General features: G+C 43.0%; 2 protein-coding genes across 3 annotated transcripts in view; one reads left to right on the top strand and one right to left on the bottom strand.

Annotated features, from left to right (window-relative positions):
- The window catches only part of LOC136638587 (zinc finger protein 585A-like), a 904,673-nt gene that overhangs the window by 823,619 nt on the left and 53,623 nt on the right, over nucleotides 1-27,431 (top strand). The window lies entirely within an intron of this gene.
- Nucleotides 1-27,431, bottom strand: part of RAD23B (RAD23 homolog B, nucleotide excision repair protein) — a 42,691-nt gene that overhangs the window by 9,643 nt on the left and 5,617 nt on the right. For both annotated transcript variants that reach the window (XM_066614544.1, XM_066614545.1), the window contains exons 2-4: nucleotides 4,096-4,177; nucleotides 2,234-2,313; nucleotides 463-746 (exon numbers count right to left, since the gene is read on the bottom strand). In XM_066614544.1, coding sequence (XP_066470641.1) covers nucleotides 463-746; nucleotides 2,234-2,313; nucleotides 4,096-4,177 — 446 coding nt within the window. The remainder of the gene's footprint in view (nucleotides 1-462; nucleotides 747-2,233; nucleotides 2,314-4,095; nucleotides 4,178-27,431) is intronic.

Consider the following 27,431-nt stretch of genomic DNA (forward strand, 5'->3'; position numbering starts at 1 on the left):
CCATTCACTTCAATATATTAAACGATGCTACCATGGTATGTGGCTGCATTTGGGGAAATGTTACAGACCTGTATTTTAACAAGCTGCTAATGTCTATTCTTTTAACAATGATAGTCAAAGGACTGGGTAAGCGTGGTTAGGACAGCAGCCTAGGACTGTTTAAAATTTTCCTGCTTGATGATGTCACTTCTGGTCATGACATCCCGTGTGTCCTGACAGATTCTCTTTATAAAAAGTTGGTCCTGGTGCTAAATGTGTGGGATCCACTGCGGTACACTATTTGGAAATTCAGACAATAGTAAAGGAAAACTTATAAAAGATATTTGCTACTCTGTATTAAAGCACAGATTAGTTTAACTGTAAAGAATATTTTATGGAGTGTGTAGCAGACAGTCCCAATGTCAAATTTAGTCTACCAGTAAATTATAATAAAGACTCCAGTTTTCAACAAAACACACATACCTATCTGTGGATGTTGGGCTGGTGGCAGCTGGCGTCTCTTCTACTGGCTTCTCTGCTGGTTTCTCTTCTACAGGGGCACTTACTGGCACAGGTTCACAAGCAACTGCAGCTGCTGTTGGAGGAGCTGGTGCAGGAGTTGAAACTGGTCCAGGAGCAGGGGATGACACAGGTGCTGGTTTGGGGGCTGCAGCAGCTATCGTAGAAGAACTAACAGTTGTGGTGGTAGTAGTACTAGTAGACTGAGTTGCAGTTGCAGATGGAGCCGGAGAAGCTGCCGCTTTGGGCTATAAAGATTAAAGAGTTAAAATAATTCAAGTTTCCAGATCATCCTCTAGTTCTTTTCAAATCTGAGAACATGCACCAGTGACCAGTTGCAATTATAGACCTCTTAGTTATAGCCACCACATATATGGTGCCTCACAACTTTTCCACACAGTTGCTGTTATTGTGTTGCAAGTTTTTCAACAGTTTTGCTGTTCACGTGCCACAGTTTTCTCCACACCTGAGCAGGCATTTGAAGGATAGATGTCCACTAGCATGGAGGTAATGAAATCATTTACCACATAACTGTAACCATGTGAAACAATTCAAAAGCAGCAAGAGTGTGGTACATACAGTACAAAAGATGAGCCCTCTGAGAAAGATGTATAAAAGGATGTTCACTTTATGACCAGATCATGGGAACAGTCGTATTATCACATACTCTTTTGTAAGCAACCTCCCAGGAAGTTGTTCTATTCTCAACTAATGTAATTTAAGCCAGATCTCTCTCTCTCTCTCTCTCTCTCTCACACACACACACACACACACACGCGCGCATGCACACAGAGTTCCTAAGAGCAGTGGTTTTAAAATCTTGCTCCAGGGAACCTTGGGGTTTCCTGGAAACCCTCAATGCGAAAGATCAGCAATGGCAGACAAGCTTCCAACTGGTACAATATGTGATTGCATGCATGTCTGGAATACATTTTAAAGAATCCCATGGTGATGGCCAGCAGGTTAGCCAGACTATAGGGTGTATGCCTTAAAACATGCTCCAAAATCCTTAGAAACACAAAAGTGTTTGAGGGCAGATAGACAGATCACTTGGCAAATGTCAATGTGATAATGGCTCCATGAAAATCAAGTTGTTTGAAAACACTGTAGTAGAGCAATGAAATAGTTTAAGGGTAAAGTTAACATGGAACCTTCATTAACAATGTATATAAGCCACAACGTTTTGTGTAATAAGCTAAACTGCCAGTTCAAACTCATGTGTACTTCCACCAGTATATCTAAAATGATAATTCAACAGAAGCTTCTACCCGAAACACTAAAAATTGGGCAGATTAGGCTATATACATCAAGGATTTAAAAAGCTGCCAGAATCAGCTACCAGAATCAACCATGCAACCAGCTGTAAAGTGCACTGAAGCGCCCCATGGACAAAGAATTTTCAGTTAAGACAACTGGCCATCAACATGTTTCATTTTAAAAAATTTGTCAATATATTTAAAATACTGAAAAAAAAATGCTTAACGAGGGTTCAGATAAAGGACTATTATGTCAATGGCAAACAAAAATGTTTATTTATAGAAAGTTAGACCCCCTCAAACCAAAAAGATGGGGGGGGAGAGAATGGGAAGAGACAACACTCAAAACTTCAATCACCTGTGATAGAGCACAAGTCAAATTCAGTATGCTTTAATTTTGATTTACTGTGTTATTGAATATTCTGTAAATTTTATACTATCCAGCAAGTTTCAGGGCAAAGGTATGAATAATAACTTACTTTTGTCACCATAACCACCACAAAGTTCTTTTCATCAATTTTATATTCTTTAAGAGCAGTATCATCATTAAGAATTTTACCTAGAAAATTAAGACAGTTTAACAGATTAGTTTTCTTCCATATTTAAGTAAGAATGCCAACTTTTGTACAAATATGTACAAACTACAAGGCAGACACTACAAAGTACGATGCAGCTACTTCAAAGCTTAGAACATGGTCATTATAACAATACAGAGGCAGATTATCTGCAACCTCCAGACAAATGGTTAGTTCATAATTTCCATGCTCCTCACTTTCTGGGCTGTGGGAATGCTTGATATGACTACATTATACGTGAAGCTACAGTGTCAATCTGCTAGTTAACTCTCTTCTTAATGGGTTCTAGTCATTCATTTCCATACTATCCCCATTAATTACTATATTGCAATTTCTCTGTAAGCATCAATTCCAAAATTCTACCTTGTACTGAATTTCACTTAGACTACCCACTGCTTGTTTTCAACCTAACTTCCTACTGCTCTCAGTTAATGCCAGTATCATCAAAACTGGAAAGCTGTTTGCAGAACAGCAAAGACACCTAAGATCAGTAATTAACCCCACAAAGATTGACCAAAACATGTAGCAATATCAGGTAACTTTAGCCAGAATCCGATTCATGAAAACAGAGATGTTTTTCTATAGATCTGCACTCATTTTAAAACTAATATAGCTGCAATGCATTTGGGGTCACATTGTGTTTACTGCAGGACATGCTAGTTTACAGAAATAAATGCAGAATGCATTCCTATACAGACAGTGGATACAGTTTTAAGGAGTTGCAGAACTCAAGGCTTACGAGAATGTTGCCACTGAATACTTAGGAACACACATCTATCCATCACAATGTGCTTATACTGCAGAAAAGTACCAGTGTTAAACATGAGCATCACACTTAAGTAATTATGGTAAACAATTACAATGCAAGATGTGACACTGGGCCAAGTAAGTGGAGTTTACTGTATCTGGAAAAACTAGAATGTTCAACATTAAGCAAAGGCCAAACATGAAGCACATGAACTGCTTCACATGTACAGGCCACTAAGCACAGGACCCTGAATGTCACAAGACCCACTCAGCAAGGTCTGGGTGACAAGTCTAGTCCAAGTCTGCCTACACCTTGCCATCATAACCTTATTTTACTCTTAACACAAGTCTGGTTTCACCCTCCTACTTATTTGCCTTATTTTTAAGTTAGAAATGAATAAGAAGCTATACATTTCTCCAATGTCTTTACAGCATGTGCAAGTTAAGTGCAGCTCAAGCAAAACACATCTTTGCTGTTTACCATGTGTACCGATCAAACACCATTTGCAATCTGTTAAGCTACTATAGGTCTTGCCCAAGTAATTTCTATTGTGTTCAACAGAGCTTACTCTTAAGTACATATAACCTAAGCAAGAAGATGCCTTTATTAACACATTTTAGTACATTTCAAGCACAACCAAACTAATCTAGGACAAGGGATTATTCCCACCTAATTAGAAAAGTTTACCCAAAAGAAGAACTAGAATTAGATGTCTAAAGCCCCAATCCTAAACCCAGGCAGCGCTAAATAGCAGTTGCATATATGGAGACCGATTGCCAACCATGATCCTCAACATGGAGAAAGGAACAGTTGTTCCCTTACCCTGCTGAAACTCTGACAGCTGCCCAGGCCTCACTGGATGCAGCAGCATCAGCCATTTCTGCACTGCTGTACCACCAGGTGCTAACAGACCATAGGATTGGGCTGTTAAAGTCATTTACTTAGTCTACCATGAATGTATAAGAGGTGTTCTCTGCCCCAGAAGTTATTCAGAAATCTTTACATGAAGATACATTACCTGCATATATTAATTTTTGGCCAGCTACTGGAAAAGCATCTTTCCCTTTTTCCGATTCAATCTTCTCTTTCAGTGCTTTTACCTATAACAAACAGTTCTTGTTAGAACAAAATTTAAACCTTTATTTCCATACTCTTAACGTTATTATTTAAATCTAAACATCAGGATGACAACTATGACAGAGACATGCTTTGAAACCACCATGTTTATTCATCTCTTCCTTAAAAGAGTATTTTGACTCTGTTTTAACAATTCAACAGTTAATTGCAACACTGGAGTAGGAAGATTGCATTTAAGAACCAAAAATTGTTCCCAATGATCTATTTTGGTCATGAAGGTTGAAAATGTGCATACACACACAAACAAAACTGCAGGAATGTCCCAGGGAGATCTGTGGCACCTGAGACCAAGTATTATAAACATATGGCACACTATCTTAGATTATGCAACTAACATTAATATCTAGATAACTAACCACCACATCTACTCATGTTCTTGTGGGGCAACTATGTGCACAATAACAGCCCAATTTTAAGCTCCTGGCACCCAAGAGCTTAAATTTAAGTGCAAAAAGTTAAGGGGCTACAGAACTAGAAACTTTAAATTATTCTATATACAGAACCTCTTTAAGTTGACCATCCGAGGGACTGGAGGAATTGGTCAACATAGGGAGGTGGTCAACATACGGAAAAATATGTAATACTGTACTTATAATATTTTTAGTCTTTATTACAGATATCATACCTAAATATATACAGTGAAGATATAGAAAAAATGCATTCAGAATTACATACATACAGTACATATACTGTATGTGAATTATTCTTTTTTTTTTTTAAAAGAGTTAATCCTGGTTTACTTCTTTTGTGTAAAGATAAGAAGAGAATGCACTATCAATGCTGGCTATCCCATTCAACATGCCTGGACATTTATTCACGGCATATGACTTCAACTGTTTTATCAGATGCCCAACATCCCCTTTCTTTGAAATCTCTGCGTCCATGTCGTCCTCACTTTCTTCTTCCCCGGATGTGTCCTTCACTTCTCTGCTGGACTGTACTTCGGACAATATTGCTTGAAATATTGTTTCCGGATCAGGTTCACTGCAGGTTCCGCTCTTACATTTGTCACCTTTCATGATGAGGTTTCTATCAGGCACTGCTTTGAAAAAGAGTCTGCACTTATCAGCATTAAAAATGTCACCGTCTTTGAAGCCTCTTGCAAAGTCCGGGAACTCAGTAATGAATTCTTCAACAACTTCTGCCGGAACTTCATTTGACTCACCACACAAGACTTTCTGGGAGATCTCATGTCGCAGTTTGAATTTTTCAAGCCAACCACTTGATGCTTGGAAATCTTCTACCCCGAATTCCTGCACAAACTTCTTAGCAATCTCTTGGATCACTGGCTCTGAGATTCTGGCGTTCACTGCCCTCATTTGTTTGAACCAGCATAAAACAGCTTCATTTACTTCATCAAGCGAAGTTTTCTTTCTTTTCCACTGTAGGCCTCTGTTTTCCTTACTGTATCTCTCAAAGTACTCATGTTTATGTTTTTTGATGTTGCGAACTGTGGTCTTGCTTCCTTGTTAGCGTTCAGTGGGCAACTTACAGAGGGTAAATTAATACTCTGTGCAATGGTCAAAGTGGTCAAGATACAACTTATGGAGGTGGTCAATATAGAGAGGTTGGTCTCCCATAGTGTATATGCAGTGCCTGTCCATACTGTGAAAATTAGGTCAACTTAAGGAGGTGGTAAATATAGAGAGGTGGTCAACTCTGGAGGTTGTACTGTAATTCAAAATCACTATGTACAGTCAGTTCTCGTTATCCACTAGGGTTAGGTTCCTAGAAAATCTAGTGGATTCTGAATTAGCAAATACTGAATCATTGAGGCTATGGGGAAAAGGGAGTTAGGTTCCAAAGGAACCTCTTCAACATACACTATAAATTTCATGATCCTGAATCTTACCTTGAGGTCTATGAGGCTGGGTGATAGCAAGGGTTCATCAATATCTGCTACTTCTTCCATGCTGGCTATCCCTCAACTTGTTGAAGGTTGCTGCCTCAACAACAAGCTTCAGTTCAACAATGTTGCTTCACCCTCCTTCCTTCTCCACCTGTCTCTTGGCTCCTTCCCTGGGCTTGCCGCAGCCCCAGAGCAGCCCTCAAGTAGCCTTCCAGAGACATATCACCACAAGAATTGCTAAGGTTCCACTGGAATTCCCAAAATGGTTCCCAAGAAGGTGGGGCAAGTCTGGAAGCAGACACAGATGTGTCCGCACATTTGATGCGGAAAATTCACCCAATCTACTTTCTAAAAACCAAATAGTATAATTGGCTGGATTTGATTACTGCAGCACCCTACCTCATCAGCTGTATACTGTATAGGTCTTTCTCTCCCCCCCTTCACAGCACCCATGCTGACTTCTGCTCCTAAGGAGGCTACTGTCTCTTCTCCTCCTCCTGTAACTTCTCACCCCCACTCACCTGCCTGCTTGTAGATGTGCTGCCCCCCCAACCCGGACTGCACCAGCACAGTATTCACTGATAACGAGAACAGAGTCACAGATAATGAGAGGTAGGTAGCAATTCCACCCCTCGCAGATAAGTGAATTTGAAAATTGTATATAGCAGCGTGCCTCCTTACCCATGGGGGGGTTCCATTCCGGAGCACCCCCCCATGGATAGCCAAAACCGCGGTTATGGGCAAACGCCCATCCCTGCAGTCTCGACTCTCCTGAGGCGAGTGGAGCAGAGTTCCCCTTGCCTCTAGAGGGGGCATGCATGTGGGGAGGTGCAGACTCAGAGGATAACTGAATCTGTGCATATGGGATCCACAGATATGGGGGCCCTCCTGTAAAGAGAAATGACTGTTGTTGTAAACGTCTATAGCAGGGGTGTCCAAACCCCGGCCCGCAGGCCACCTGCGGCCCGCTGCAGGTCCCCATCCGGCCCCCAGGGGGTCCCCCATAAACAATGGGCACTTGGCCCTCACCCCAGCCCACACTGGCCTGCAGCACAAGCTCCGCGCCTTGCTTTCCCTCGCTGCCACTGAGCTCAGTGGCAGCGAAGGAAAGACATGTCCAGCATATACGCAGGGCCTTTTATAGTGGGAAGGTAATGTGAGACTTGCAGGTCTCATGTTACTTCCCACTATAAAAGACCCTGCACGCTTACCAGCTGGTCTCTTCCTGCCTTGCCCATGGGCTGGGTTGGGCTCGGCAACATTCCCCTCCCCTCCTACAACCTGAGCCAGGGGACTGCGGGAGAGAAAGAGAGATCCCCTGCAAGGGGGGGGGAGAGAGGTCTCTCCCTGCTTTGCCCATGGGCTGGGCTCCGCTCGGCTGAGCTTTCCTCCCCTCCTGCAAACTGAGCCAGGGGAGTGCAGGAGAGAGAGAAAGATGGGGGGAGGTCTCTCCCTGCCTTGCTCAGCTCGGCTCCCCTCCCCTCCTGCAACCTGAGCCAGGGGAGTGCAAGAGAGACAGAGAGATCCCACACCAGGGAGGGGAGCCCAGCCCAGCCCGCAGCACATGTCTCTGAAAGAGGGAGGGCTGGTTGGCAGGCCGGCCGCCCAGGAAGGCAGGCAGGCAGCAGCACATGCTGCCCTAGCTAGCAAGGAAGGGTGGTTAAGTGGGCAGGCAGGTAGGCATGCAGCTGGGCAAGCAGGCAGGCAGCCCAAGCAAATGAGGGAGGGAAGTAGGGAGGGCGAGGGGGCAGGTGAACAGGCGGGTATATGTGTGTGAAAGTGTGGAAGAGCCCCCCCCCCCCTTATTAGGGTGAATGGGATCATAAACTGGCATGAAGATCGCCCTGCCCCTTATTAGGGTGAATGGGATCATAAACTGGCATGAAGATCCCCCTGCCCCTTATTAGGGAGAATGGGATCATAAGCTGGCATGAAGATCCCCCCTTATTAGGGTGAATGGAATCATAAACTGGCATGAAGATCCCCCCCCCTTATTAGGGTGAATGGAATCATAAACTGAATTGAATTCATTCATTCATTCATTGTAAATGAATTTATTTATGAATTCCGTCTCATTCATTTATGTAAATTTATTCAAATTTGAAATGTAAATTAATTCTTTTTTTCCGGCCCCTGACACAGAGTCAGAGAGATGTTGTGGCCCTCCTGCAAAAACTTTGAGCACCCCTTGTCTATAGTTTAATTGGTTAAACTTCTATAATTTAATTGGTTTGTATTCTTGTTCAGTTATTAGATAAATGGAAAATGTGGAAATTTAAAATCTGCCTCTTTAATATTTACATCAGGGATGTCAAACATAAGGTCCATGGGCCAGATTTGGCCTGCATGGTGTTTGTCTTGTCTTCTGGCCACCAGCAGCAGCAATCTCTGCTTGTGCACAGTGATAACAATTTGCCATGTAGCCAAAAGGAAAAGCCAAGAAAGAGACAAGGGGAGAGGAGGAAGAGGAAATTAAGCTCTCAGCAGCACCAAGGCACAAGGGAAGGTGCACACACAGGAATGCAGAGCAAGCAAGCCAGTGCTGCTTTAAGTAAGGAACTGCCCACACATTTATATTCATTTCCCTTCTGCCTGGCTACTGGGCACAGCTTCACCTCCTCTTACTCCCCCCCACCTCTTCTCTCGCTCTCCCTGCTACAACTTCAAGCACTATTTTTAGACACACAAAAAGCATAATATAATACCCACTTCTAATATATTTCCCTAATCATACTGCAAAATGTCATATATAGCACAGAACAGCATTTGCCTTCTTTGAGGCATCATCAAGTTGCTGACTTGTAATTACTTTATGACTAATCAAGGTTTGCATCCCCTGCGGGCTGGCGATAAGAATAGGCCCTCCGTTTGGTTGTACTAGTCATAAGAGGCTACTAAACAGCCACCGGGTAGATGGGACTTGATAGCCTGGGAAGGCAGCTCATCTGAGAGAAGGAAAACTCTGATCCCAAACCTCCACTGCCTTGTGGCTACATCCAGTTATGGAAAAGGCTTTAGGAGTCAACCTCGAGGCAAAATTCGGAGCCGGAGTCCCTGAGGCAGTTCATGGCTGAACTCCTGCTACGCCGCTGGAATCAACCGTATTGGCCTCTGCCTTTCCATTGGACCATTTCAGCGACGTGGAGAGGGGGGATTTGCTGCATGGGTAACAGTCTATCCTCCATATCTGCATTACCCAGGCTTTGTGCACTGGAGAGGACACTGTTCCAGAACCACCATTCAGAGCGCGATACCATAGTCTTCCGAGACTGAAGGATGCCAACAACAGGATTTGCATATTTTTTCTTCTGTCATTTGCAATCAAAACGTTTCAATGTGAGAAGTACTTATTTCTGGTCATTACCTGCTTAATGATGTTAATTCCTACTTAATGACATAACTTCCTGCACTCGGCAGGTGCCATGAATGCTGTTCAGCCCACTGTATGAAATTAGTTTGACACCCCAAATTTAGATTGTCTCAAGTTTTCAGGAAACCAGTCTGCTCTGACACAGGGATCTTACCAAGCCCACTGTAACAATCTTAATGCTTAACTTTTACCATACAGGTTCTTAGACATTTCATATACCTTGACTTTCCATCAAAGTCGCAAAATTTTCTCTGGCATCTAGACCAAGTTAACCATAAGTGGAAATTAACTGTAAAACTAGCCTCCTCTCACCCAAAATCTGACTAATTTACACTTTTTACCCTATATTCACCTAGTAGTGTTAGTGTTCATGAAATACTAGCCTTTTGTTTTAACTTTATTCCTGTGTGAGTAGAAAAATGGAATAGGTTTACCATTTGTGTCCTATTCACAAGTCAGTGGTATGGCGTCAGAGGATGGGCCTAACAAGACACACAACAGGGACTTATGCTCAAGGGATTCCAGCAAACTTCCATATTACTGCAAAACTGACAAAAGTGCAAGATCCCACTTTTCTAAAAGGAAAAAAAATCTACTTGTATGGTGACTAGATTTCCTGCAGGTCACACACATGTAGTGAAAATAACCACACAACTTTAAGATTTTCGAAGTGGACTTCCAGGGTCCTGCAAGTTCTGCAGCCATCAACTCCCAGGAATCCTACAGACACCCTGCCCCCCACCAAGAACAATCCCACTCAACTGCTCAGAAGGGAAGGGAAGTGCCTGCTTCCCATTTCCTTCATTTGGTAGAGATCAATAGGGCTAGTATATTCCAAGAAAGCAGAATCACTGGCTGGGGGCATTCCTGAGCAGGAAGTGCCTCTGAGCAAAGTTTAGCCCCAGCCTTTAAGATGCAGAGTGGAATGGGAATAGACCACATGCACAGAAAACAGCACAGAACAAGGTCATGCCCCTGACATCAACCTTGACTCAGGCTTCTCTTTTCATCCCAAAAACTCTGCAAGGTAAATTAAGCCACTAAGCAGAGCTGTGTGGCTAAAGAGATACTTGCCTGGGTTACCCACATGCAAATCCAAGTCTCTAGCCCACTGGTTCTCCAACTTTTAGCACTGGGACTCACTGTTTAGAATGACAATCTGTCCAGGACCCACTGGAAGTTATTTCATTAAGCTGGAACGGTCATGGCCGGAAGTTACATCATCAACCAGGAAGTGCTTTCCTGAGACTGTAGCAAATACTGAAATTGCCCATGGCAAGCACTGAAATTGTGCCATTTTCCCTAGATAGGCTGGCTATAAGTAAGTTAAAATGAATTATAAATACTAAAAGTAAAATAACTAAATAAGGGGAGAGGCGATGAAGAAGCCAGTCCTGTTCCACCAAGTGAATTCTCTTTGTAGCCTGCCTACAATAACCTCAAGGCTCACCCCAAAATCATTCTTTTTTAGCCCTACCCAGTGCTCAGTTCAATTTTGGCTTATATTCAACCAGTTCGAGCCAGTTCAACTGGCTTATATTTAAGCCAGTTCAGTGTGGTTTGGGACAAAATCAAATCTAAGTTCAGTATTTTTTTGTTTGGACTGGACTGAGATTCAAAGCTTCCTTCTAAATAGCATTAAAAACCCAGAATGATTAAGAGAGGAAATGAGATTCCAAAGGAGATTCTAATCCTCCAATTAGGGGAGGAATCTGTAAAAGACAACAACCCTTTCCAATAAATCACTGGTTCCTAAACCTTTTAAAATTACACACCAAGACCCACCTAGCTTGACAGGAATAAAAAGGAAAAGCCTTACCAGTTCAAGTCTCATTTACTGTACTATGGTGGGGAGGCTTCCTTCTGGAGCACTTGTTGAGCTCCACGTGCACAGGATTGGGACCATTCTGGTAGCCTTGCACTCCCCTTCGCCTGACCTTCCACATGAGCCAAGGCACGTTTGCTTACTTGCAAATAAACACGAACATGCAGTTTAGTTTCACTTTCAATAGGGCTCAATACATTTGTCAGCATGGAGGAAGAGACTTCCTCCTCTTGTGTTTTTTGGGGGCTGCGTTTATCAGATTGGGACCATTCTGGTGGCCATTGATTCCTCTCAGCCTGCCCTTTGCAAGAGAGCAAGGCACGGTTGTCTACTTGTAAGTAAACATGCAGTGTGGCTCAATTTCACTTTCCATAGGGCTCAATGCATTTTCCACTTCTGCTATTCGTTTGTCAGTTGCAGTTTCAAGACCTACTAATGATCAGGTCATGACCCACAAAGTTGGTCACAATTCATGGTTTGAGAAACCCTGCTCTAGCCATCACATCAATCATGTTACAATGAAAGATAGAGAATATTAAGGAATGTGTCATAAACAGCTATTCAAACATTAAGGAATGTGTAGTAAACAGTTATTCAAATAAGTTAAGGTTTCTGCTTCTGGGAGACTGCATGATTTTACAGTTATTTGAATAATTGTAAAATCATTCCGCTTAGGCCACTTTCTAGATACCCATGCTGTGAAGTTCCAGGTTTGTTTGTTTTTTTGCTTAGCCACCCAAGCAGTTACGTATCTAACAATTTTTCAACCATAGCTACAGGAAGAAAGGACTATCAACTACTATATTGCTGCACTTGCTAATAATCCAGTGGAACAGATTTTATTCTTCTCTATCCTCTTCCATGAACAGTTCAGAATTACATTTTATTATCAAAATGACCCAGGAACTCCTGGGGAAAGCTTAAATTCAATAGCAAGATGACCAGGATCCCAAATTGGCTGAGACACTATGTCACAATGACCCAAATAAACTGGAATAATTCTGACCACGATTCTTATCCAAATGAAAGAACTCGCATTCTAAAAAGTGCTGAAGTAATAAGAATGTAAATACTTTTTCTATCTGAGCTTAAGCAAGGAACTCAACTAAGTCAAATCAAAAACCTACAACCACTCTAGCACTTTTAAAACACAGGCAAATATTTAAGACTAAGATACTGTACCAAAGGAGGCATGTAATTAGTATTAATACAGTAGACTAGCCTAGAAAGTACTCAAGTTTATAATCATAAAGGTTGGAATTAATGAGTCAAGTTGTGCAGGAAGTCTAAAAAAGTGAAGGAAGGAAAAGATTTTGTTCACATACTACTAGTTGTCCAGCACCTGGCCACAACCAGTCAGAGGGAATAAGCACACAAGTGGCCAGTTAAAAGCTGAAGAGTCTTCCTACTGCTTCACAAATTATGTCACGAAGGGGAGAGAGGACTGCTGAACCACCAAACTATCTTTGCATCATCAGAAACAGATTCTACCACCACAAAAACTAGTTTGTTCACAGCATGCTGGGCACAGTCCTCTCCCATGCCTCCAATTTTCATGGATTCCTGACCAAACCATAATAAGTATAATCAACTATAATTTGGCATGTTCGCAATATGACATGTTCTTACATTTGTTTTTCCAAGAATCAAATTCTAGTGGTCAAGTGCAATGGCTTGAGAATTCTAGAAGCATATATGCTTAAATTCTCATAGAAGACTATACATTTATGTGGCACTACTTAGGCAGCACACTAAATATTAATAAGTGAACACCAATAATATAACTTTAAGCACTGACAGCACGATCCTAACCAGGTCTACTCAGAAGTAAGTCCTATTTTGTTCAATGGGGCTTACTCTCAGAAAAGTGTGGTTAGGATTGCAGCTTGAGAATCAACAAGTCTGCCAACATCTAGAGCAGGGGTCTCCAAACTTTTTGGCCAGAGGGTCGCATCAAATATCTGGCGTGGTGCTGAGGACCAGAAAAAAAATTTAAATATAAAATTTAAATAAATAGAGATGGAACTTAGATGAGTGAATGAATGAACGAGTTCATTCATTCAATCTCTCTGGCCCTCAGAACAACCTCCAGACACAACCAGAGCACAGCTGTGGTCATTTTCAGTTGAGTGGGCCAGAGGCTTTCAGGGGACAAGAAGCTGGCTGTGGGCTGGATAGAACAGGGGTGTCAAACATAAGGCCCAAGGGCCAGATGCGGCCCGTGGAAGCTTTTCATCCAGCCCTCAGTCTCTTAGCTGCTGAGCACTGCTGAGGTTCTTATGAGGTGTTACTGCTGAAAGGACAGCCCACATGAAAATTGGGCTCTCCCATATCTTGAAAGATTTGTGTATTTTCTCTTCTGTCTTTTGCAGCTAATGAGTTCTTAAGAGAGAAAAAAGTGGTTATTTTTGGTTATGATCTGTTTAATGACATCACTTCCTGCCTAATGACATCACCTCCGGCCCTCAGCAGGCATGATGAATGCTGTTCGGCCCTCTGTATGAAAAGAGTTTGACACCCCGGGATAGAGGCTTGCTGTGGGCCACATCTACCCCAAGGGCCGGGTTTTGGAGACCTCTGATCTAGCATTTTATGTGTATTTCAGCATCTAAGAAGAACATTGCAGTGTGGTGTTTTCTTTCACCTCAGGAACATCAGCAGAAATATTGAGACACAGCACTGCCTTACTAGAAGGAAGGGTTTTCAATATTTACTAGGTTTTTATTAAAAAGGATGGTGCAGTTACACTTCCTTCTGTACATCATCATTAGTTACAGTACAAATACATATTCATCCAGCAGCATAAAGTATAGAGAACAAAGCAGAACATCAAGATAATAGATTACTAACCAGTAGCCTCAAAGCAACTTTTTTGCTCTCCGGTGAATCCGCTAAATTTCTTAAATTAAAATACTGGGCAAATGTTTATTCGCTGATTTGTTTTAAAAGAGAGCAATGAACATGTAGAAGGAAGCCCACTAATTATTATAACATCTGATTACACATTCCACACCTATGAAAGCCTGTATTGTACTGTCAGTAATGACAATTTTGGCTGCACTTAGTTTACTCTCACTAATTTACCTTACCTTGATGTATTATGTAGACTGAACACCAAATGAGGAGGTTCAAGTTCCCCAAGAACACAGAAGTTGGACATCCCCGGTCAAGACAGTGACATACTAAGACACTGTCAGAATACATCTCATGATAAAAATTCTTTTTTCCAAGACGACCCTAAAGAAAGTGTTCTTCAATATCCAAAACACCAGTACCACATGTCATTTAGGGAAAACATAGTATAACCACAACCACATAGCAACAAGCAACAATCAATATGACATACCATCAGAAATTCAGTATCTATATGAAGTTAATGGTTCAACAAGGGTATTCTTCCTAAAGCCCAGGCCAAAAAAAGATACAGCAATTTTAAGTTACAACTTCATATAATTACAAAGAATTGTAGCTATTTTTGAATAGTGAACTACAAAAGTCAGGAAAACTACTCCTAAATCTGTAAGACAGATATGTGTATAGTAAGTTAGTGTTTCAAGTAAAGTTATGAGTCAGCAAACCATTTCTCAAATTAATCCATTCTACACACGATAAATTTTAAGTGGTAGAAACTAATTCAAAATCATAATATAAAAGGTGTAAGGTAATGTATACATTATAACTCAATACAGGCATTCAACTTCCCCCATACCTACAGGAATATGTTCTCCCCCTCCCCTCCATCCAAACACCACAGATACAGGGGAATCCTATAAAGGTTCAATAATACTCGCTATCATGCAAATTACTTATCTTCTGGTGTTTGCAACTTCCCAGGGTCTTCCTGGTTTTCTGACGACAACATGGAAGCAGGAAATACTCACAGGAAGTTGAGGCAGAGGACCAAAAAGAATGCAACACTAAGCTCTTTAAACTTTATGATAAGCATAGTGTTCTTTCAGTCCTCTGCCTTGCTTCCTGCGTTTCCTGATTCCATTTTGTAGTCAGAGTCAACAAGACTCTGGAAAGCTGCAAACACCAGAAGCAATATGCGCGATGGGGGGCATTTTGAAGTGCAGATACTGGATCCACAGATACAAGAGACACCTACTCTAGATATTTTCACAGCTGTATTCCGATTTGTTTGTACTTAGAAGTTTTGTATGCATTTTGCTCAAGACACAAATTTCTAAAAGTTACAGCTTTTTAATGACTGTATTTTAATTTGATGTCTAGCAACTGAACATTTGTGTCACAATACAGAAAAACCAAAGCACTTTCAACATCTAACATTTTCCCTGGTGATGACCAAAGATTCATTTTGAACACATGGCAACAATTGAAATGTCAAACAAAATGGAAAGACACTTCATGTTTATACCCTTTAACACTTTATTCTGAGATTTACACCACCACAACAAAATGATCAAGCTTAGGTCTTCTTGAATCTCAGAAGTTGTTTTCATGCCCTTCTCAGAATAGGATAAAATTTAGAAATACTCTCATTTGAAGTAGAGCTCTCAAACAGAACATGGTTTCCTAAAGACAACAAACCAGTGCAGACACAAACTAGTATTGATGTTACAAAGTAGAAATGGTAGCTAAAAGGTTCAAACTAAGGAAGAGATTTTAACTTCTCACCAATCACCATTGGTAACAAAAGACATTTATAACAGCAGATTCAGAAATGTTCCAAGCCTATGATTCATAAGAACATAAGAACATAAGAACAGCCCCACTGGATCAGGCCATAGGCCCATCTAGTCCAGCTTCCTGTATCTCACAGCGGCCCACCAAATGCCCCAGGGAGCACACCAGATAACAAGAGACCTCATCCTGGTGCTCTCCCCTACATCTGGCATTCTGACTTAACCCATTCCTAAAATCAGGAGGTTGCGCATACACATCATGGCTTGTACCCCATAATGGATTTTTCCTCCAGAAACTCGTCCAATCCCCTTTTAAAGGCGTCTAGGCTAGACGCCAGCACCACATCCTGTGGCAAGGAGTTCCACAGACCGACCACGCGCTGAGTAAAGAAATATTTTCTTTTGTCTGTCCTAACCCGCCCAACACTCAATTTTAGTGGATGTCCCCTGGTTCTGGTATTATGTGAGAGTGTAAAGAGCATCTCCCTATCCACTCTGTCCATCCCCTGCATAATTTTGTATGTCTCAATCATGTCCCCCCTCAAGCGTCTCTTTTCTAGGCTGAAGAGGCCCAAACGCCGTAGCCTTTCCTCATAAGGAAGGTGCCCCAGCCCCGTAATCATCTTAGTCGCTCTCTTTTGCACCTTTTCCATTTCCACTATGTCTTTTTTGAGATGCGGCGACCAGAACTGGACACAATACTCCAGGTGTGGCCTTACCATAGATTTGTACAACGGCATTATAATACTAACCGTTTTGTTCTCAATACCCTTCCTAATGATCCCAAGCATAGAATTGGCCTTCTTCACTGCTGTCGCACATTGGGTCGACACTTTCATCGACCTGTCCACCACCACCCCAAGATCTCTCTCCTAATCTGTCACAGACAGCTCAGAACCCATCAGCCTATATCTAAAGTTTTGATTTTTTGCTCCAATGTGCATGACTTTACACTTACCGACATTGAAGCGCATCTGCCATTTTGCTGCCCATTCTGCCAGTCTGGAGAGATCCTTCTGGAGCTCCTCACAATCACTTCTGGTCTTTACCACTCGGAAAAGTTTGGTGTCATCTGCAAACTTAGCCACTTCACTGCTCAACCCTGTCTCCAGGTCATTTATGAAGAGGTTGAAAAGCACCGGTCCCAGGACAGATCCTTGGGGCACACCGCTTTTCACCTCTCTCCATTGTGAAAATTGCCCATTGACACCCACTCTCTGCTTCCTGGCCTCCAACCAGTTCTCAATCCAGGAGAGGACCTGTCCTCTAATTCCCTGACTGTGGAGTTTTTTCAGTAGCCTTTGGTGAGGGACCGTGTCAAACGCCTTCTGAAAGTCCAGATATATAATGTCCACGGGTTCTCCCGCATCCACATGCCTGTTGACCTTTTCAAAGAATTCTATAAGGTTTGTGAGGCAAGACTTACCCTTACAGAAGCCATGCTGACTCTCCCTCAGCAAGGCCTGTTCGTCTATGTGTTTTGAGATCCTATCTTTGATGAGGCATTCCACCATCTTACCCGGTATAGATGTTAGGCTGACCGGCCTATAGTTTCCCGGGTCCCCCCTCTTTCCCTTTTTAAAAATAGGCGTGACATTTGCTATCCTCCAATCTTCTGGTACCGTGGCTGTTTTGAGGGACAAGTTGCATACCTTAGTCAAGAGATCTGCAACTTCATTCTTCAATTCCTTAATAACCCTTGGGTGGATGCCATCAGGGCCCGGTGACTTATTGATCTTTAATTTATCAATGAGGTCTGAAACATCTTCTCTTTTAACCTCTATCTGACTTAACTCCTCGGTTAGGAGGGGCCGTTCGGGCAGCGGTATCTGCCTGAGGTCTTCTGCCGTGAAGACAGATGCAAAGAACTCATTTAATTTCTCTGCCATCTCTAAGTCTCCTTTTATCTCCCCTTTCCCTCCCTCACCATCCAGAGGGCCAACCGCTTCTCTGGCGGGTTTCCTGCTTCTAACATATTTGAAGAAGCTTTTATTATTCCCCTTAATGTTGCTGGCCATGCGTTCCTCATAGTCTCGCTTGGCCTCCCCTATCACCTTCTTACATTTCTTTTGCCACAGTTTATGTTCCTTTTTATTCTCTTCATTAGGGCAAGACTTCCATTTACGGAAGGAAGCTTCCTTGCCCTTCACAGCCTCTCTAACTTGGCTGGTTAGCCATGCGGGCACTCTCCTGGATTTAGTGGAACCCTTCTTTCTTTGCGGTATACACCTCTGCTGGGCCTCTATTACTGTTGTTTTAAGCAGCCTCCATGCACTCTGGAGAGACTGGACTCTTTTTACCCTCCCTTTCAACCTCCTTCTAACCAGCCTCCTCATTTGAGGGAAGTCCGCCCGTCGGAAGTCAAGGGTTTTTGTTAGAGATTTGCCTGGTATTCTTCCCCCAACGTGCACGTCAAAACGGATCGCAGCATGATCACTGTTCCCCAATGGCTCAGTAACGTTTACATCTCTAACCAGGTCCTGCGTACCGCACAAAATTAAAATTCTCAGAAGCCAAATCCTTTCATAAGCATCCTATTCCTCTTAAGGATCATAGGACCAGTTGATTGTCATTAAGTAAGCCTCAACTTCATTTGTCACAAAAAATATGCTTCTGAAATGTAATAATGTGAAGAATATGGCACAATTTGTGAAATTTCATTGGAAAAAATCCACAAATATTAGACCCTTCTACATGATTGCTGAACAATTTCATGAAGCTCCTTGAGTACTGCTGACTTAGCAAGAAAAGATACCTTGGTCAACAGATCATGAAAGCTAAGGCAACTGCTTAACAGCAAATTAATGAATGGCCCAACACCAGCTACTTTCTTAAGTTGTGAAGCAACTGCCTAGGAAGGTAATGCTGTTATTAAAATATAATCTGAACACAAATCTCAGCTTCAACACAAGCTCACATAGACACAGCTACAGCAGCTCTGCAAAGCAGTTTCAGGACGTTGTTGATCCTGCTCTACTCGCCTGATTCCACCCTTCTGCAGTGTTTCCTCCATGGCAGCAAGACTTTAAAGGACTCTGAAGAGAGTGCTTTGCAACCAATCTTCATAGTTGCAATAAATCTTATGTATTCACTTACACTCCAGTTTTACTCAGCAGACAACCAGGTGAAAGGCAAATTAAAAACGTAAATTATCTCAATCCTGGTTTATAAACAAATTAGAGTGCTCATCTTCCGTTCCCATTAAACAATGAACTTCTGCAAGATGCAGAAAAGTCCTAGACAAACTATGAAGGCAACAATAAATTGCTGGCATTTTCATAAATCAAATCTATCTGAAAATATAGCTGATCAGAATGATAACTACATTTATTTTCCACAAATTATGCCGATTACAAAATGAAAAGGATTATTTGAAACTTGAAAACACAGGCCCACCCTTGTTATCCACAAGGGACCCACTGCTTTTTAAAACCCCAACCATTTAAAAACATTTTAATGGGGGGAGGAGTGAAAAAGATCCCCTTACCTTAGACCCATTGTTCTCACACATTTAGCAATGGGACACACTTTTTAAAATGAAAATCTATCAGGACCCACCAGAAGTGGTGTCATGACCGTAAGAGACATCATCAAGCAGGAAAATTTTTAACAATCCTAGGCTGCAATCCTACCCACACTTACCAGGACTAAGTCCCATTGTATTGTATTGGCAACCTTAAGTCTCGAAAGACTATGGTATCGCGCTCTGAAAGGTGGTTCTGGCACAGCGTCTAGTGTGGCTGAAAAGGCCAATCCGGGAGTGACAATCCCTTCCACACTGGGAGCAAGTGCAGTCTGTCCCTGGTCTGTCTCCCTGGCTATGGGCCTTCCTTCTTTGCCTCTTAGCCTCAGACTGTTGGCAAAGTGTCTCTTCAAACTGGGAAAGGCCATGCTGCACAGCCTGCCTCCAAGCGGGCCGCTCAGAGGCCAGGGTTTCCCACTTGTTGAGGTCCATCCCTAAGGCCTTCAGATCCCTCTTGCAGATGTCCTTGTATCGCAGCTGTGGTCTACCTGTAGGGCGCTTTCCTTGCACGAGTTCTCCATAGAGGAGATCCTTTGGGATCCGGCCATCATCCATTCTCACGACATGACCAAGCCAACGCAGACGTCTCTGTTTCAGCAGTGAATACATGCTAGGGATTCCAGCACGTTCCAGGACTGTGTTGTTTGGAACTTTGTCCTGCCAGGTGATGCCGAGGATGCGTCGGAGGCAGCGCATGTGGAAAGCGCTCAGTTTCCTCTCCTGTTGTGAGCGAAGAGTCCATGACTCGCTGCAGTACAGAAGTGTACTCAGGACGCAAGCTCTGTAGACCTGGATCTTGGTATGTTCCGTCAGCTTCTTGTTGGACCAGACTCTCTTTGTGAGTCTGGAAAACGTGGTAGCTGCTTTACCGATGCGCTTGTTTAGCTCGGTGTCGAGAGAATGAGTGTCGGAGATCGTTGAGCCAAGGTACACAAAGTCATGGACAACCTCCAGTTCATGCTCAGAGATTGTAATGCAGGGAGGTGAGTCCACATCCTGAACCATGACCTGTGTTTTCTTCAGGCTGATTGTCAGTCCAAAATCTTGGCAGGCCTTGCTAAAACGATCCATGAGCTGCTGGAGATCTTTGGCAGAGTGGGTAGTGACAGCTGCATCGTCGGCAAAGAGGAAGTCACGCAGACATTTCAGCTGGACTTTGGATTTTGCTCTCAGTCTGGAGAGGTTGAAGAGCTTTCCGTCTGATCTGGTCCGGAGATAGATGCCTTCTGTTGCAGTTCCAAAGGCCTGCTTCAGCAGGACAGCGAAGAAAATCCCAAACAAGGTTGGTGCAAGAACACAACCCTGCTTCACTCCGCTTCGGATGTCAAAAGGGTCTGATGTGGAGCCATCGAAGACAACAGTGCCCTTCATGTCCTTGTGGAAAGATCTGATGATGCTGAGGAGCCTGGGTGGACATCCAATCTTGGGGAGAATCTTGAAGAGGCCGTCTCTGCTGACCAGGTCGAAAGCCTTTGTGAGATCTATGAAGGCTATAAAGAGTGGCTGTCGTTGTTCCCTGCATTTCTCCTGCAGTTGTCTAAGGGAGAATACCATATCAGTGGTGGACCTGTTGGCTCGGAATCCACACTGCGATTCTGGATAGACGCTCTCTGCAAGTACCTGGAGCCTCTTTAGTACAACTCGGGCAAACAGCTTTCCTACAACGCTAAGGAGAGAGATGCCGCGGTAGTTGTTGCAGTCACCCCTGTCACCTTTGTTCTTGTACAGTGTGATGATGTTTGCATCCCTCATGTCTTGAGGTACTCCACCTTCTCTCCAGCAGAGACAGAGGATTTCATGCAGCTCAGTGACGATGATTTCTTTGCAGCATTTTAGGACTTCAGCAGGGATGCTGTCTTTTCCAGGTGCCTTGCCAAAGGCAAGGGAGTCCAGGGCCACGTGAAGTTCTTCTAGGGTTGGTTCACTGTCAAGCTCTTCCAGCACAGGCAGGCACTCAATGTTGTTCAGTGCTTCTTCGGTGACTACATTTTCTCTGGAATATAGCTCAGAGTAGTGCTGCACCCAGCGTTCCATCTGCTGTGCCCGATCCTGGATGACCTCGCCTGTGGCAGACTTCAGAGGGGCAATTTTCTTCTGTGTTGGACCTAGGGCCTGCTTGATACCATCATACATCCCCTTGATGTTGCCCGTGTCAGCTGCTATCTGTAGTCCCATTGACTATCCCATTGACTATCATTGTTAGTCCCATTGAAAAGTCCCATTGAAAGTCCCATTGAAATGTCCCATTGAAAGTCCCATTGACTATCATTGTTAAAAAAAAATATGCATAGTAATTTGTTAAAAAATAGTGGTCTAACATTTCCCCAAATGCAGTCACATAACATGATAGCATCAAGTCTAATATATTAAAAATAAAATACTGAAATGAAAGAGGACCCACCTAAAATTGACTCGCGACCCACCTAGTGGGTCCCAACCCACAGTTTGAGAAACACTGCCTTAGATGGCAAGCTGGAGGGGTGAAGGGCAATCTGTGGTGCTCCCAGAAGCATTTTCTGAGTCATGCCAAGGCCCTCTCCCCTGGCCTTGCACAGTGCCAGAATACATCACACAAGTGTTTAAGAAACACTTCCGTGATGTATTCTGGTGCAATGCAAGGCCAGGGGAGGGGGCTGCACTGTAACCTAGAAGTTGCTCCTGGGAGCGCCACAGACTGCCCTCCAGCTTGCATAGACTGCAGCCCTCCAGCTTGCCACAATAAGGTAAGAGGAGCTCTTTTTTGTGCGCAATTTTCACTTGATAAAATGTTTTAAAGGGACTTTTTTTAAAGCAACTCCAACATGGATGGCCATGGTCATCCGCACTGAGTCAAATCCATGGGTTCTGAATCTGCAGAGAAGATTGAACTGTATTCAAACAACATTCAACAGTTCCCACCAAGACTCAAGGTTAATGCATTTACTAAAAATGGCAAAATGGACAATTCACAAGCCATTATACTTAGTAAAAAACATGAACGCTTATTTACTACTTTAACCCATTTTTGTCCAGCCCACATGTGTACACATTCCGTCCCTTTTGCATATATATGCTACATTGCCGCCCTGGGTCCCTTTAGGGAGAAGGGCGGGATATAAATAAAGTTTGTTTGTTTGTTTGTTTATTTACTTACTTACTTACATTGGGCAGAAATGGCTTAAGCATGATTTTTATGCAATCCTTAGTTTGGCTTCAAATCTGAACAAATTCCCTGCCATGACTTCAGTTTTTACCATAGCCTTGCTAATGACCTTAGGAGACAACTATCTCTCAGCCTTAGTGCTGCCTCTATAATAGGGAGCTGATAATGCAAAACTTAAGATATTTTAAGAATTGTGTGGTGATGGTTATAAAATGCATTGAACATTAAGCCATTTCTGCCCAACATTGCATATATGCAATAGGGACCAAATGTATATACTTGTGGGCCAGGCAAAAAAGAGTTAAATCTAGCAGCCCTTACACCAAAAGCAGTCCTGGTTGGGCTCACAAGAAAATAACCCCCCAACATTACTATTTGCCCAAAAGTAACTACTTGATGCAAGTAGCACCTTCAGAATGCAATTTCTATGGGAAAAAAACGCACTCAGGAAAAGAGTTCAACACCTTGCTCCACCAGGTACTACAATCCCAATCTAGATGGACACCCACCCCAAAGTTGCTTTTCGGTATGAGATTCAGCAGAATGAAACATTTCTTAAGGATGCATTCCACGTAACATGTAGTTTGGTCCTTAGCCCCTCATATTAATCCCTCCTTCCTCCCTGAAATTAAGAGTAATTAGCACAGACAGGGAAGATACAACTCAATTTCTTCTATTTTATGACTAGCACCAGTATTACAGCAATCTTATGCAGAGATATGGAAACAATATTGCTTAACCCATTTCTGCCCAGCCCACAGGTGCACACATTTGCTCCCTGTTGCATATATGCAATGTAGGACAGAAATGGCTTAAATTAAGAAATTGCACTCAACTTATCATTGTCAGTGCATGTGATAGTACAGTGCTGAACAAAATTTCATAGAACAGAATGCTTCCCTCTGTAAACTCTATCTTCCTGCCTGCAACTAGTTGTCAGAGAACAACTTGAAGGAGTAGAGTAGTGGTTCCCAAAGTGTGTGTCACACACCTTAGGGTGGCGGTTCTGAAACTGTGAGCTGTCAGGGAAACCAGCCAGGTGAGCCATGGAAAAATCTGAAAATCATGAAAAATCTGGCAATCTATAAATGTATAATTGTAGCCCTAATGGAGAGCAGCAGCCAATGGCCCTGTAGGTCAAGGGAGCTGCTGGCTGAAAAAGTTTGGGAACCACTGCCTTAAGGTGTCATGGCACTTCCCCAGTGCCCCATGCTACCTATTCCCTGGGCACTGCCATCTTAGAACTTACAAAATCTCACCCATTTATTGGGAGATTTGGGCACTGCCATATTGGACCATGAGAGATTTCACAAGATCCCAGATGGTGGCACACAGCTGAGGAGGCTGCAGGGACATCATGACACAGATAAGTTTGGGAACCACTTGTATTGGAATTGGTGAAGATATTACCGAGGAGATAGGGTGTGGTGTCCACAGTGCCCCTTGCTCTGAGTAAATGCAGGATTAAAGCCCAGGTGGTAGCTGGAGGTGTGCTGCACAGCTGCAGCCACTAGAGCATAAGGAGATCCCTCAGGTATATAGGGAGCACCTGAGGCAGAAAGGGTGGTGGGTTTTGAAGGAGTGCAGGTTGGAGGTAGGAGAGGAGACTGACTGGGTTTATGGAATTGGGAATCAGACTGGATTGTAACTTGGCTTATTGGCAACTCTCATTGATTGGACTGGTTTACAAGGCCCAGTGGATTGGGATTTGGCAGAACACCACTTGGAACAGAAGACTGGCACATTACTAAGTCCTATTTTCATCACCACAACCAGCAGGAAGCCTGCCAAAAGACTGATTGACATTATAGCAGTGATTGAAAACCTATGACACATGTTTCAAACATTTTGGGTGAGATGCCAGCATTCACTAACACCTCACAACAACTTGGTTTCCTTTACTTGTATTTTTGAAATTTGATGTTTCTTTACGTAATACATAGCACCACACATTACTATTTTTCAAAATTAATCAATATGTATAAAATTGTCTCTTTTTTGTTGGAGCAGATGACACGCCAGCAAAAAAAGGCATATTCTGAATTGAGCCCATATTGACATATTGAGCCCAAAAGGTTCATTATCACTGCATTATATTCTTCTTTTACTTCTACCTGGTAACAGACAGATCACGATACATCCTTCAGGACCATCCTTGGTCTCTATATCTGGTTGACAGGAAGCGTGAATTGTTTACAACATGAGTTTGGCCACTGTCAGGGAGAAGTTTCAGACTTTCAACCAGAAAATGAGTTACGAGCTAGTCTAAAAAAATTACAGTTTGCATCTAAAAGTATACATACTTACATGTATACCTTGACGCATGGCTTTTGTTCAGAGCAACAATCTTAGCAAACTTAACATCTGAGCCTTCTAATAAGTGAGGTAAACTAGGATGGATAAAAATAGGTTTTTAAATGTATTTATTTAAATCACATTGAATTTTAAAACTCAGCTATATTAAATCTCAATAACCAACTGAGTTAAAATGAAATCCAAATTTATATTTTCAACTTGTAACAGAATATGAACATTTTTTAAAAAATGATAAGAGCACTGGGTTAAATCAATATTTTTGAAACTGTGGGTCACAGGCCAAGTTAGGTGGGTTCCCATTCATTTCAATGTGTATAGTTTTTAATATACAGGTCGAATCTCATTATATGAGAGGCTTCTGTTCTTACTTACTTACTTGGATGGCAAAAAATGCACTAAAGCAAATCAATTTAAAGAACAAAGTCTCTTTGCTCAGGTGATTTAAAAACAGCCTTCCTGACCTTTTGAAATGCACACAGAGGCAATCAGTCTCTCTCCAGGCACTTAGGCTTCACTAGGAGGCAGCAATCCCTTCACCAGGAGACCCAGCAAGGGGGAAAGAATGGCGGTGATAATCGCTGCCATTTAGCCTTTATTCACTTGCTTAGGGGGAAGGGACAGTGAAGCTGGAGAGGGAGTGACTGATGGATTGTCAGAAGGCCACCCTCTCTCACATTAAGGAGGCTATCCTTAAAGGACTGTTTTCCTTTTATTCACCTGCATACTGTCTTTCTACAACAGTAAAAAGCAGTTTTTAAACTGTTATTTTAAAGGGCTGCATTTTTCCCCTTCTCCAGGGATCAGCACATTCCTTCTCATTTGCAGGGGCCATTCGTGTTGAGTCAAATCCGTGTTTAAAAAATCTGTGTATAACAAGGTTGGACCTGAGTTAGACTTGATGTTACCATGGTATGTCACTGCACTTGGGAAAACGTTACAGATCTATACTTTTAGGCTACCATGTATATAATTTTAACAATGATAGTCAATGGGGCTTACTCTTGGGTAAGTCTGGATAGGACTGCAGCATTTGGGATATTTTGGAAATTTTTTTAAACAGATCAGCAACTGCTTAGGAAGGTTAGGAGGACTCTTTACTTTTAAATAAATTTTTAAACTTATACTTATTGTAAACTTTTAATTTACTTAATTTGATTTTGTCACATGGAATGTTAAAATTTTTCCTGCTTGATGTCACTTCCAGCCATGACATCACTGCCAGCTTAATTACATCACTTCTGGTGGGTCCCAACAGAATTGTCATTCTAAAAAGTGGATCCCAGTGCCAAAGTGTTTGAGAACCGACCAGAGCGCAGATCCAGTCAGATTTGAAGGGTTACAGGTCGCCCACCCCACAGGTATTCAAATCCATGGGTACCAAACCCACAGATAATGAGGGTGAACATGTACTGCAATTTGAACATGCAAAGTGCTTCACATGAATTGTCTTGATGTAATCCTCAGAACCACTCTGCAAAGTATCATCCCGCTATTGCAGTTAGGGAGTCATGGATGAGAGAGAACAGGAGAGTTCATGACAGAGGTGAGATTCTAACTATGGAATGCCTGATTCACAGTTAAGGGCGCAATCCTACCCTGGGCAGGAACATGCAAGCCAAGAGGTGGGTCCCCATTCATTTCAATGTGTATTTTGTTTTTAAGATATTAGACTTGATATTACCATGGTATGTCACTGCACTTGGGGACAGGCAAGCCAAGAGGCTTGCGCTGCATCCAGCACAGGATAGGGGCCCAAAGGCAAGTGGAATCTTTTCCCTTTACCTCCAGGAAAGGCGCCTTTGCCCCTATGGGTCTCCTCGGACTTGTGTCACCTCCTGAGGTTAGTGGAGGAGAGTGGAGAGGCTTGAAGTCATTCCGAACTCCCTGAGAATGGGCATTGGGATCCAGCACAAGTGCTGGATCCCAGCCCTGCCTCCAGCTCCAGCCCCACCCACCTGGCCGCCCAATGCCAGCCCTCCCCCCCCCGCCCAGGAACACCTCTCTCCTGCCTCCTCTGCACTCACCCCAGAGCCTTGCATCAGCCCAGCTGGGCCAACGCAAGGCTCACCAAGGAAGCCAACGCGGAGGCTTGTGTCAGCCTCTGCAGGCTGGCACACCTCTGTGCACTGGCCCGGTTTACTCCCAAGGAGGCGCAAATGTGCTTGATGGCACATTTGTGATCCTCCTGGGCCAGTGCAAGGGACTTGCGCCGGCTCGAGTGAGGGGCAGGATTGTGCTCCAAGTTTCTTAGTTACTACACTATACTAGCTACAAAAGGTGGGTCAGAACCCAACCTCAGGTGGGTCAGAGCAGCAGTGCCCAGTTAGAACAGCTGTCAAGGCTAGGTGTTATTGTTTTCTTCATTGTAGTTTTGATCTGAATACTTTTCAAAGGTACATGCTCAGGACAAAGCCGACTGTAGACTTTTGTTTTAGAGCAAGGATCTCCAAACCCTGGCATAGAGGCCAGATGCAGCCCGCAACAAGTCCCTTTCCAGCCCGCAGCCAACCTCTTGTCTCCTGAAAGCCTCTGGCCCCCTCAACTGA

This window comes from Tiliqua scincoides, chromosome 2 (assembly GCF_035046505.1).
Source record: "Tiliqua scincoides isolate rTilSci1 chromosome 2, rTilSci1.hap2, whole genome shotgun sequence".
NCBI lineage: Eukaryota > Metazoa > Chordata > Lepidosauria > Squamata > Scincidae > Tiliqua > Tiliqua scincoides.